Source organism: Peromyscus eremicus, chromosome 5, assembly GCF_949786415.1.
Source record: "Peromyscus eremicus chromosome 5, PerEre_H2_v1, whole genome shotgun sequence".
Taxonomy (NCBI): Eukaryota; Metazoa; Chordata; class Mammalia; order Rodentia; family Cricetidae; genus Peromyscus; species Peromyscus eremicus.
In genome coordinates, this window is record NC_081420.1 from 21,861,921 (window position 1) to 21,874,522 (window position 12,602).

The 12,602-nt window shown below is 43.0% G+C and overlaps 1 protein-coding gene across 2 annotated transcripts in view; it reads left to right on the forward strand.

The window, feature by feature from the left end:
• The first annotated feature begins 10,712 nt into the window (after nt 1–10,712).
• The window catches only part of Adtrp (androgen dependent TFPI regulating protein), a 66,363-nt gene continuing 64,473 nt past the window's right edge, over nt 10,713–12,602 (forward strand). The window contains exons 1-2 of one of the 2 annotated variants that reach the window (XM_059263126.1): nt 10,713–10,789; nt 11,460–11,700. In XM_059263126.1, coding sequence (XP_059119109.1) covers nt 11,548–11,700 — 153 coding nt within the window. In that variant the 5' untranslated portion in view covers nt 10,713–10,789; nt 11,460–11,547. Of the gene's footprint in view, nt 10,888–11,459; nt 11,701–12,602 lie in introns of both variants that reach the window. The other variant, XM_059263125.1, reaches the window with a different exon arrangement.

The following is a 12,602-nucleotide window of genomic DNA, read 5'->3' on the forward strand; positions in this document are numbered from 1 at the left end:
TTCACACACACACACGTAGTAAAATCACACACACACACGTAGTAAAATCTGTATTAAAAATGAAGTAAATCAAACTGAAAGACAATGATGAAAGAAGGGAATCTAAAGAATCAGGAAGACAACAAACGAGATGTACGAAAATCAGAAATAACTGGATGGAGTAGGAGGGATACTGGATGCTGAGTTTCTCACTCACTGCCCAGCTCTCTGATGGGTGGAAAACTCAAGCCCTGAGCATAAGGAGTGGATTGCATACAGCTGTTCATTCAGCAGCAGTAGCCACAAAAAGGTTTAAGTGGGCCGGGCAGCAATGGTGCACACCTTTAATCCTAGCACTTGGGAGGTAAAGGCTGGTGGATCTTTGTGAGTTTGAGGCCAGCCTGGACTACACAGCTGGTTCCAGGACAGCTAGGGCTGTTAAACAGAGAAAACCTGTCTCAAAAAAAAAATTAAGTGGGGATGAGAACAAAGTGATAGGGGGAGAGGATGGGGGATGAATAGGTTAACCAAAACTATGGGTATACAAAGCCTTACAGAAATTACCAGTTTGTAAGTTAATTAGACACTGTAATGTATAGTAAAGGATGTTAAGAAGAAGTACGCTCCTGAGGTAGACAATGTTGCTGTCAGAGACTAAATGAAAATCTCAGTGCCAACCACAGGATATGTCCCTATAAGCTATTTGCCAGGGAGTCCCAGAGGAACCCAAGACAACACAGTCTATTGCCCTTGATCTTGGTTGCCCAACTTAGCTAGACAGTAAGACCCTATTGCTGAATATACCACTAACTTTGGATGCAGGACATGGAGAAATTAACCTTGATTGCCTAGGAAACTCGCCCTTGCTGGCTAGCTTACATGGTGACAAAAGTTGCTATGCAGGGATCTGGGGGAGAAAAATGTAAACATGACCTCACTCAGTACCGGACCCTGCATGTGACAATACCCACTGGCCTGGCAAGATGTGCCCACTGGTGCATTAGTGGTATAGAGGTTACAGGAGTAACCAAGCACATTCTGATTGACTATGAGGCCTGTGCCACAAGATGGATTTCAAATCCAGCTCAAAGCTCCTTCCTGGGAAGATCGTAGACCTCAAAGGAGAACCTACTACTGTTGTGTTAAATGGATACGCTGTCAGACCGCATTCCAAATATTTAAGCTTATCTATTCACAGCAGTTGTGGTTACTTGCACAACATTGGCGCAAGATCAAACCAGTCAAAATTCCAACACATATGGGGAGGGGCCCCTGAGGCTCCACCTTTGGAGGGGGAAATATTAGTTCTAGATGATTTCTGAGGGAAGGAGAGTCACTGTCTTTTAGTGACATGGCCTCTGGTAGGTTGCCCATGTCTCAGGGTTGGTCCCATACCCATGTGCATATGGGCAGTACTAATGAAATTCAGGGGCTTATAATAAAAAAAAAGAAGTTGGGAATGAGAGGGGTGGTGGACATAGGGGCAAGTACATGGATATGATCAAAATACATTGTATGATGTATAAAATTTTTGAACAATAAGTGAGTGAAAAATATTATAGGGGGGAGGGGAGACCAACACTACGTCCCTGCCCCACCAACTGCAGGAGATCCAGAAACAGATTACCATAACAATCAGAAACTTATTTGACAGTTTGACAGATTTTCCGTGATTGGTCATAAGTCTCACCTTATTTGCATGTCCACGTTCAGTCAATCAGGACCCAGTGGTTTCTTAGGAAAATCAGGCTGCCTAAGGCTTCAATACCAACCTCTCCTCCACTCTTGGACTCAATAGAGGAGGCCAATACAAACTTCAAAGCCAAGCTAGTGGTTGGTGACCAGAGACAGTCTCTAGCCAACAGCCACTTCAAATATGCATAGTTATGGTAAAATGGCGCTGGTGGTGGCCTTGGCTGCCAGCGGAAAAGTCACGGGCCACATTAAAAAGAGTTTTATTAGAAAGAAATAGGGGATAAGAGGGGAGCCAGGCCTGGCGGGGGAGGGAGCAGAGCAGAGCAGGGAACAGAGAGAGAGAACACAGAGCAGAGAGCACAGAGAGGAAACACAGGAAGAGAATGTGGTGGCTTTTTAAGGCGGGAATTGTGTGACCACATGGCAGGTACCTTGGCCCCCAGTGCCCATTGATGATGTAAGACACCAGAACCCAGAAAAGTGAGAGCAGGATCCGAACACATAGGATAAGAGTACTTCTCTTGTGAACCCTGCTTAATAATTAGAAGATTCAGCATCAAGTGAGACAAGACTACTTACTATACTTAAAAACAGGAAAGATAAAGGATTCAAAATGGAAGGATAGGAGGCCATATTTTCAACTAATGCAAAACATATATATAAGTAGAATATAGTAAACTCTGTATATTGTCATGTCCAGACAGTCGAATGGATGCACTCCTAACACTATAAATAAATCAAGATGGAATCTTTTTTTTTTTTTTTTTTTGGTTTTTCGAGACAGAGTTTCTCTGTGTGGTTTTGGTGCCTGTCCTGGATCTCACTCTGTAGTCCAGGCTGGCCTTGAACTCACAGAGATCCACCTGGCTCTGCCTCCCGAGTGCTAGGATTAAAGGCGTGTGCCACCACCGCCCGGCTCAAGATGCAATCTTAAATTCAAGTAATGTAGATACTACAGAAGCAGGAGCAGAGGTATGAGACACAGCAAAAACAGACTGAAAACAAAGAATTGAATGGTAGACATTTAATTAACAGACAGCAGCTACCTTAAAACACAAGTGATATAAATACAACAGACATCACTGAAAGAGTCAGAAATTCACTGCCTGTCTCAGAATGTCCCATCTTTCTTGGGGAGGCTAATGTGAGACCAGTTAACCTGGGTAGGTAGAGTTAATGGGCTCTTGAGGTCCTGGATCATCTTTCTAGGGAACCATCTGAGGTGGTATTGTGTTCCCCGAAATATTGTGCACCCTAACAAACTTATCTGTGGTCAGAGACAGAACGGCCTCAATATTAAACATAGAGGATAGGCAGTAGTAGCACATGCCTTTAATCCTAGCATTCCAGAGGCAGAAATCCATCTGTTCAAGGATACAGCCAAGCATGGTGACTCACGCCTTTAATCCCAGAAAGCGAACCTTTAATCCCAGGGAGTGAGGCAGAAAGCAGAAAGGTATATAAGGAGTGAGGACCAGAAACTAGCAGCATTTGGCTGGTTAAGTGTTTAGGTTTTGAGCAGCACAGCTCAGCTGAGAGCCATTCGGATATGAGGACACAGAGGCTTCCAGTCTGAGCAAACAAGATCAGCTGAGAAGTTGGCCAGGTGAGGTTAGCTGTGGCTTGTTCTGTCTCTCTGATCTTCCAGTGTTCACCCCAATACTTGGCCTCAGGTTTGATTTTATTAATAAGCACTTTTAAGATTCCTGCTACAACTATCCATCTTTAAATGGCTCTGCAAGCTGACCAGGTAGGAATTTAACTGAGTAGTACTTATACAAGCTCCCACTGAAGTCTGGGTCCCCTCCCTCCTTCCTCTTCCTGCCTTTTTTTTATTTATTTATTTATTTATTTATTTATTTATTTATTTATTTATTATGTATACAATATTCTGTCTACATGTAGGCTTGCAGGCCAGAAGAGGGCACCAGATCTCATTACGGATGGTTGTGAGCCACCATGTGGTTGCTGGGAATTGAACTCAGGACCTCTGGAAGAAGAGCCAGTGCTCTTAACCTCTGAGCCATCTCTCCAGCCCCCCCTGCCTTTTTTCATGGAGATCACCTATAATTTACCTGTTGCCATGAGTCCTGTGGAGGACACTGGATGGGTCAAGCTCCATCACAGGGGCTCAACATCCCATTCATTGGCTGTTCCTGAGGCAGCTCCCTCATGTTGAATGAGGAGACAGATTAAGCTGGGATAGCAAATGTTCTCACGTGACTGGCATGGGGTTACTTTAATCATTTTCTTCTGTATAGTGACTGCGTTTTCGATGATTTCCTCAAGGCATTCAACCCTAGTTCACTCTTCTGTATATTTAAAATGACAGAATAATATGCAGGATAATTTAAACTCCATAACTACTTTATGCATATCCCCATTATAGTACTTATCACACCTTGCTGTAATTTTTTGTTTACATATCTGTCTCTTCTACTTGGCTTTCAGCTCCTCCGGGACTTAGGCTATGAATTAACTCATCTTAGATTCTGCCTCTTCCTCTGAACACAACAGCTTAATGTTCTGAACATAGTAGGTTTTTAATGAATGAGTCAGCTTTGAAAGACTCAATAGCCAAACACACCTGCTGTGCATAGATACATTTATCCACAGATATTTTTACTGTAATTATTTGTTTTTGAGAAAAAAAGTACAAACCATATACATTTATTGTACATAGGTTGAAATTCTAAAGTATGCATATGTATAAATGGTTAAATCAAGTTAACTAACATGCGTTACTTTACGTAAAGTAAAAATCTTTTGACAATTTTCTTATTGATTATATGTATTCTTTGACAATTTCACAGATGTACATAATGCATTCTGTTTACTCTTAACTCCTGCCCTCTCCTATCTCCTTCCCATTGTTGTTACCCACCCCCGCCTCCCTATAGGTCCCCTTCCCACATTCATACCTCTTTGTTTTAATTTTAATCAGGATCATCTGTGTGACCAAGTCTGGAATTATCCAGCAAAGCAGTGGTTCTCAACCTTCCTAATGCTACAACCCTTTAATACAGTTCCTCAAGTTGTGATGACCCCCAACCATAAAATTATTTTCATTGCTACTTCATAACTGTAATTGTGCTACTGTTATGAATTGTAATGTAAATACTTGTGTTTTCCCATGGTCTTAGGTGACCCCTATGAAAGGGTCATTCAACCCCCCAACGGGTTGTGACCCACAGGTTGAGAATCGCTGTATTAGAATATCATGTGCTTACCTTTGGAATATAACTGAAGGTAATGACTGCCCCTCCCCCCAAATCCATCACTAGCCAATAGTTCGGCAGGTAAAGGTAAGGCCACAGGAGTTCTTCCTCAACCCACAACTGGCTGTTAACAGACCCTGTCTTGTGCAGGCAGCTGCAGTTACTGTGAGGCCATGTCTGCAATGGTTGTGCCATTCTCTGAAGACAGACAAAACTTTACGTCTCTCCTCCCTATCTTCTGCTCTTACCGTCTTTCCAATCTCTCTCCTGCCATACTCCCTCTCGGAAATCTTTAAGTACCTAATGCATTGTTACTAACTGTAGTCACCATGATATGCAAATGGTCTCTTGAACTTACTTTTCTTTGGAACTGAAATTTTGTCTATTAACAATTCTCACTAGTTTCTACTCCCACCCTTGCTTCCATCCCCCCAATAATTCATGATTCAATTAAAAAACCATCATTCTACTCAATGCTCCTATAAATTTACTTACAGACTCTTCATTTAAGTAAGACCTTGCAGTATTTGTCCTTATGGACCTGCATTACTTTGTTTAAATACTGTTGCTGTTTTGTTTTGTTTTTTTGTTTTTGTTTTTGTTTTTCCTGACAGGGTTTCTCTGTGTAGTTTTGGTGCCTGTCCTGGAACTCACTTGGTAGCCCAGGCTGGCCTAGAACTCACAGAGATCCGCCTGGCTCTGCCTCCCAAGTGCTGGGATTAAAGGCGTGCGCCACCACCGCCCGGCTGTTTAAATACTGGTAACTAGGTTCTGCCATGATGCTAACGGCAAGATTCTTCTTTACGCAAAGGCTATAGCACACCTTGTGTCTATTATATGCCACGTGTTATGCATGTCTTCATTTACTACTGGACACTTAGATCTCATACTCCAAGTGCTGAGAAGAGCGCTGCACTAACACAGAGGAGCAGATGTGTATTTGACATTCTGACTTCATCCCCTGAGGGTGTGTACCCAGTGTTGATAATGTAGAATCACATGGTGAAACTGTTTTGATTTTTAATGGAATCTTCATAGTCCATAGTGGCTCTATCAATTTGCATTCTCACTCTGGGTATACTAGGGTTCCCTTCCTCCACATCCTTACCAATACTTTATTTTTTTTATAATAACATTGTGACAGAAGTAAGTTGATATCTCAATTTGTATTTTAATTTGCATTTACTGATGATTAGTAATATTGACCATTTTGTTCATGTATTTGTTGGCCATGTGAATACTTTCTCTTGAGAAATATTTCTTCAGGTCTTTTCCTTAGTTTAGTTTATACATTTTATCCTACTGAAACAAGTTCTCACTATATAGTCTTAGCTGGCCTGGAACTCACTGTGGAGACCTAGCTGGCCTCAAACGCTCAGAGATCCGCCTGCCTCTACCTACCACACCCAGCCTCTTTACGAATTTTAAATTAGTTGTTTATTGTCTTGTTTGACAGACATTTCTAAAACACTAATCTTCTCAGCACTCTGATAAGCTATAGGAATTAAAACAGAATTTCTGAATCCTAAGAAATAATAGCATCTTTAACAAGTTGAGTTCCTGATCATGTGATTTTCAGAGACGTGGGGGTGTCAGGGAAGAGGTGAGGATTGTTTAATGCAGCCTGGTTCGGGAGGAGGCCAGGGAAGAATTCCCAGAGAAGGAAACTGCTAGGGTGTGCCTCAGGGGGTGACTCTGAGATAACCGTCAGACTTCAGGGACAGACGTCATGAGGAGCTAGGAATGAACGCACTTGTAACCTTGGCAGGTTTAGGTGGGAAGTTCTGTCAATTTGCTGTTCTTAGAGGAGCATCCTCTGACAGACACAAAATGAGGCTGGGGAAAGAACCAAGGCCATGTGATAGTGGGCAGTTCACTACAGCTTGTGAAGGCAGATATCATCACGTCATAAGTGACGTGCGTACAGAAAAGGGATGGACATTAAGAGTGACTGTGGCATTGCACGAAGTATCACTCTTCGGCCTTGTGAAGAACAGAGCTGAGGAACAAGACTAGAATAGGGAAAAATCAACGAGAAGACAGCTGTTCTCACCAACAGGAGAACTCGGCATCTATAGGAAGAGTAGAAAGAGACTGCCTGGAGCCTGAGTCAGGAGATGAACTGCCTGTTTTCATTCCCATTTGGTCTGTCTCTTCTATCTAGTGCACACACTTCCTGAGGTCAGGGATTGGATCTTGTTTCTAAAGAAACCCCTGGATGAAGAGCTTCAAGCGGTCAATGCCCGATGACAGTTGGAGAATCGGTCTCCTCCAGGGACACACTCCCACATAGGTTGTCCAGTCACAATGAGTCATCCCTGGACACACGTGCATACAAGCAGAGCTAAGTGGACCCAGTAGGTCATACTTGCAACAATAATTAAAAAAGAGATGATGGCTAGGTGGTGGTAGTGCATGCCTTTAATTTTAGCACTCAAGAGGCAGAGGCGGGTGGATCTCTGTGAGTTCGAGGCCAGTCTGGTCTACAGAGTGAGTTCCAGAACAGCCAGGGCTACACAGAAAAACCCTGTCTTGGAAATCCAAGAGAGAAAGGGAGAGAGAGAGAGAGAGAGAGAGAGAGAGAGAGAGAGAGAGAGAGAGAGAGAGACTGAAAGAGCTGGAGGTGGAGGGGTGGGAGTGATGTGCTGTGTTCATGTGTGAAGTTCTGGAAAAATTATGAAACAGAAACTAAGAAAGAAATGTCCATGGCCTAGTCAATTCCTAGCAAATTATATTTGCTTGATAGGTAGTTGCTCAATACCAGTTTGAATTTAAGTTAAAAACTCACACCTCTGTCTCCTGGGAGTGCAGGGCTACGAGAGGCACTTTTGTGAGTCTAGTATTCGAAGCATGAAACGTGTATGTGTGCATCTTTATTATTTCCTCTTAAAAATTAAATTCCTGCCAGTTTTTTAAAAATAAATTTTAATTATTCCCTTTCTCCTCTCTATAAAATGCAGCATCTAATTCTTGAAGAAAGGAGGAATGCAGGCAAAGAGCAGACTAGGCCTGGGTTAGTTCAAAATTGGTGGCTAAATGGTCACAGTCATTGCTTGTTAAGGTATATCCAGGCACTAGTGCTCAGAGTCCCTGCCCAGCATGCACAAGGCCCTGGGGTTGATCCCTAACATTGAAAAAGATTAGGTATGGTGGCTTGTAATCTAAGCCCTTGGGAGGTAGAGGCAGATGAATCAGAAATCCAGATGTTCAAGGTCAGCCTGGGAGATGGCTCAGTTGGTAAAATATTTGGTCAAAAAGCACAAGGACCCAAGATCAATCCCTAGCACCCACGTACAAACATTAAGCATGGTGGTACATGCCTGTGATCCTAGAACTGGGATGTGGATAGTAGGTCTCTAACCCAGGGCAAAGGCTACTTGAGGTGCCTACTAATATATCTGATGCTGGCCGCCCAGTTCTTCTAGCATCCCTCAGTCCCCACCTGTAACAGGGTCTTCCTGGCTGGCATGCCTTCCCCCCACCTTAAACTTCTCCAGTGCAAGGACTGAACTGGGCAGCCCTTCCCCCAGCTGCTCTTCCCTATATAACCTCAGCCCTCTTGGCTACCAGCCGTCTTGGCCTCTTGGCCTCTTGGTGGCCTCTCTTGGTTTCTGCTCTCCTGTCTCTTGGCTCTCACCTCTCTTCTCCGCCCTCTCCTCACATGACCCAGTTCAGTTTGCAGGTCATGTTCACTCTGGACTCTCCCAAATGCCCCTGCTTGTATTCTCCCTTATATCTGTAATAAAAAAAATAAAAATAAAAAAAAAACCTCAACCCCTTAGGAGCAGCCATGTCCTTCTTTTATTTCTTTTTTTTTTTTTCATTTAGTGAGGATAAGAAGACTCTGGGAGTTCACTGACCACCCAGTCTAGCCTAATAGATGAATTGCAGGCCAATGAGAGACCTTGATTCAAATGAGGTAGATATGTTTCTAAAGGGTGGCACTTAAGATTGTCCTCTGTTCTCTAACACCCATGTATAAAAACAGAAATACACCTGTGTACCCAAGTGTACCCCCCCACATACATTTAAAAAGTTCACCATTATCCTTAGCTACATATAGAGTTCTAGGCCAACCTGGGCCCTGTCTCACAAACAAAACAAATAACAACAAAAATCGGACATACCAACAACAACAAAAAATAAAAGTAGCGAAAACTCTACCTGTTATCATACCTTGGGGCAGATATCAGACTGCTTCATGAAAGTGGGTCTGATCATCCATCTAGGGATATTACATTGTAATGCAGACATGGTTATAATGTAGATTTCCTTTTGGTGACAGTTTTGAGTCAAGTGTTATTAGAAAATTTAGTTTAGAAGTTACATAGTTTTTACATACATAAAATACACATTTCTATTTATTTCAATGCTGACAATTAGTTGGAATCACAAAACAAATATTAAATACAGTACAAACACATTTAAATACATCAATATTTATCAGACGTCTCATTGAAAAATGTTTAGCAATGAGAGGCCCATCTCTGGGTCTGAATACACACCAGAGATTTGAGTTTTTAATCTTCTCCTTCCCATCTTTGCCTTAATCTTTACTCAACCCTGGTCTTATACTGGAGATTGAGAGAATTTTCTGATAAGAAGATAAATACGCTAGGCGGTGGTGGCACACGCCTTTAATCCCAGCACTCAGGAGGCAGAGCCAGGTGGATCTTTGTGAGTTCGAGGCCAGCCTGGGCTACCGAGTGAGTTCCAGGAAAGGCGCAAAGCTACACAGAGAAGTCCTGTCTCAAAAAAAAAAAAAAAGAAAAAGAAAGAAAAGAAAAGAAAAAAAAGTACATAAAAGTCACTTAGAGGAAATATGAAAAGGGGCCAGCAGGTATGCAAAGCAAATGTTTCTCTGTGCTCTTGAGATCCACTAGTTACCAATGTGGACCCACTCTACCTCCTCACTGCTTACTCAGCACATTATTTTAGCATTAACATCATTATGGTATTTAAAGTTTTCAGAGAACTGGCATCCATAAAGCGCTTGGAACCGTGCTTAAGAAAGCAAGAGAAGCCATTGTTATTTGCAGTTTTAGCCTAGGCCATGGGATTTTGCAGAGCACTGTCCCCATGTCCTGGATCGCTCTCTCCATAGTGAATGGTTTTCTGTTTTAAATGCTCAGGCCTTACCCGAATTCATCTGGTAAAATCCCAACTCTCAAAGTGATGGCCTCAAGTAAGAGGTGTGGGCTATAGACAAGTCCTGGACATAAAGACAGAGGAGTCTTCACAGATAGGATTCTGGCCCCAAAGATGCCCACAGGGGCTGTTTTACCTCTTTCCCATGAGAGGTCATGGTGAGAGGATTACTTGTGTTAACTAGAAAATGAACCTGTACTAGATGCTGAACCTGCCAGCACCAGGAGAAATAAGTTTGTTTATAAGCCCACAACTTTGTAATATTTCATTATAGCATTTCCAACAGACTAAGAAATGGTTACCCTGTAGACATGCTGGCTTAGGACCACTCTCTCTCTCTCTGAGTCCAAATGTTTGGTCTAGTTGATTAGTTCTGGGTTTCTTTGGGTTCTCATAGCTCCTTGAAGTTCTTTTTTTTTTTTTTTTCTTTGAGACAGGGCTTCTCTGTGTAGCTTTGCGCCTTTCCTAGATCTCACTCTGTAGCCCAGGCTGGCCTTGAACTCACAGAGATCCACCTGGCTCTACCTCGGAGTGCTGGGATTAAAGGCGGGACCACCACCGCCTGGCTTCTCAGTTCTTGTAAAACCTGGTGAAGTCATCCATAGCATCAGACTTCCCTAATGGCACCAGGGGCATTTTTCAAAGAATTTGCTCAACCCTCCAAGTCAGTTGCCCAGGGAAACAAGCTGGTGATGTCACAAGGCATGGCCCTTGCAGTTCTCCTTCAGCCCCCTTCTGCACTGGCTGAGGTAGGGTCCTGCCCATTGCTCTCCCAATCCAATTATGTCTTCTACTCCCCAGAGCAGTGCAGAAGCCCTTGCTCACCCCGAGCCATGTCTACACTCAGGTATGCTGGCCAAAGCTATCTCCCCAAGCTTCTTCCCTCTGGGCACAAAAATGCTATGCAGATGGAATGTCTGGACCTCGTTAGTTCTCTGGTATGGGGGCGGGGGAGATTGAGACACCCTTGAGTCTGTTCCTAGCAGATCAAAGGCTGTTTCAAGCTTGAGAATGTCCCTGAGATTTCACAAGTAGGATGACTATACCTGGTTTCCTTATCTGTCATGAACACACCCAAGTTTCTACTTCCTGTTTTAAGACAGCCTCTCATTCTTTGAAGAGACACTATTACCACCGCTGACTTTCTGACCAAGTGAAAAGGAAGAACAGAGGCATGACCTTTTACTGAGTTGGCATTTGTGGCAAACAGGTCATGCAGTAGGCTGTGCCCTGTTCGAAGTACAGCTCTTGTGTGTTGCTCGCCTCAAAGCCCTATTTTGAAATATGAGCAAACAGTCAGGTTATCTAAATGCAGCTATCTGAAAGAGTTCCTCCCAAGGTTATAAGAAAAAGTGCCGAAGAGAAGCAAACTCCAACCTGTGTTCAAACTCTAATTCCCAGAGGCCTTTGTTCCTACAGCCCTCCAGTCTGAACAGAGAGCAGCCGTGACTCCCAGGACTCAGAGGCAAGGCCGAAGGCAAGCACGCTGCTTCAGTCCACGGAAGCCATGACGAAGACAACCACTTGTGTATACCACTTCCTTGTTTTGAACTGGTACATTTTCCTCAATTATTACATCCCACATATTGGAAAGGATGAAGAGAAGTTAAAGGAATTCCACGATGGTGGACGTTCAAAGTACTTGACACTCCTTAATCTGGTAAGTCTGTGTGTCTGTGTCTGGAACCAGGTTATTATCAGTAATGTGAGAGCTTTTCCACGTACCACTTTACTAAACACAGGTCCCCCATGTCTTCTTTCTTCATGGTTGGTGAGTTTGGGGCTTGCCCTGTTATTTAGCAATTTGCTCTGAAGAACTCAGTTTGGAAACTCTCCATAGCTACTGGGGTGTCTAATTGTTAAATGCTCTTTACAAAGACTCTTGTGGGGGAGCACAGGCATGTGTACGGAGCACAGGAGAGATTTTGAACCCTGCCTGAGAGTCTCTGGAAAGAAGGCGGAGTGTCGCACGTTGTGTAGGAAGTGTGACTTCCAATGGAGGAATAATGTCCTTTGACAGCGCACACCAACTCACAGATTTATCCAAGCAAAGCAAACACATTTTCTGCCTTCCTCTCCCACTAGAGTTTTTTATAGGCTCAGGTTCCATCTGAAAGGAGAGATCACCCGAGCCAACAACCAATACACAGTTTCAGCTATTTTAAAACCAAACTTAAAGCTTAATCCCTTCTTGTCTTCCTAACCTGGCTGACCACGTGCTACTGAGCAAAGTCTGAATGAGTGGAAGAAAAACTGCCTTGTAAGAAGTACTTTAGGAAACATATATATAGATGTGTGTGTGTGTGTGTGTGTGTGTGTTAAAAGATAAAATTGGAGTATCCTTCAGACATGGGAATTGACATTTAAGTCTTTGTTATTGTTGCTAAAATACACACTTCCATAAAAACACCTGATTTCAGGGAGCTGGAAAGAATATTCTTGTTTTCAAGATTTATTTTTTATTTTATGAATGTTTTACATGCATTGCCTACATGTATGAATATGTGTCACATATATTTCTGGTGCCTGTGGAGGCCAGAAGAGGGCATTAGATCCCCTGGA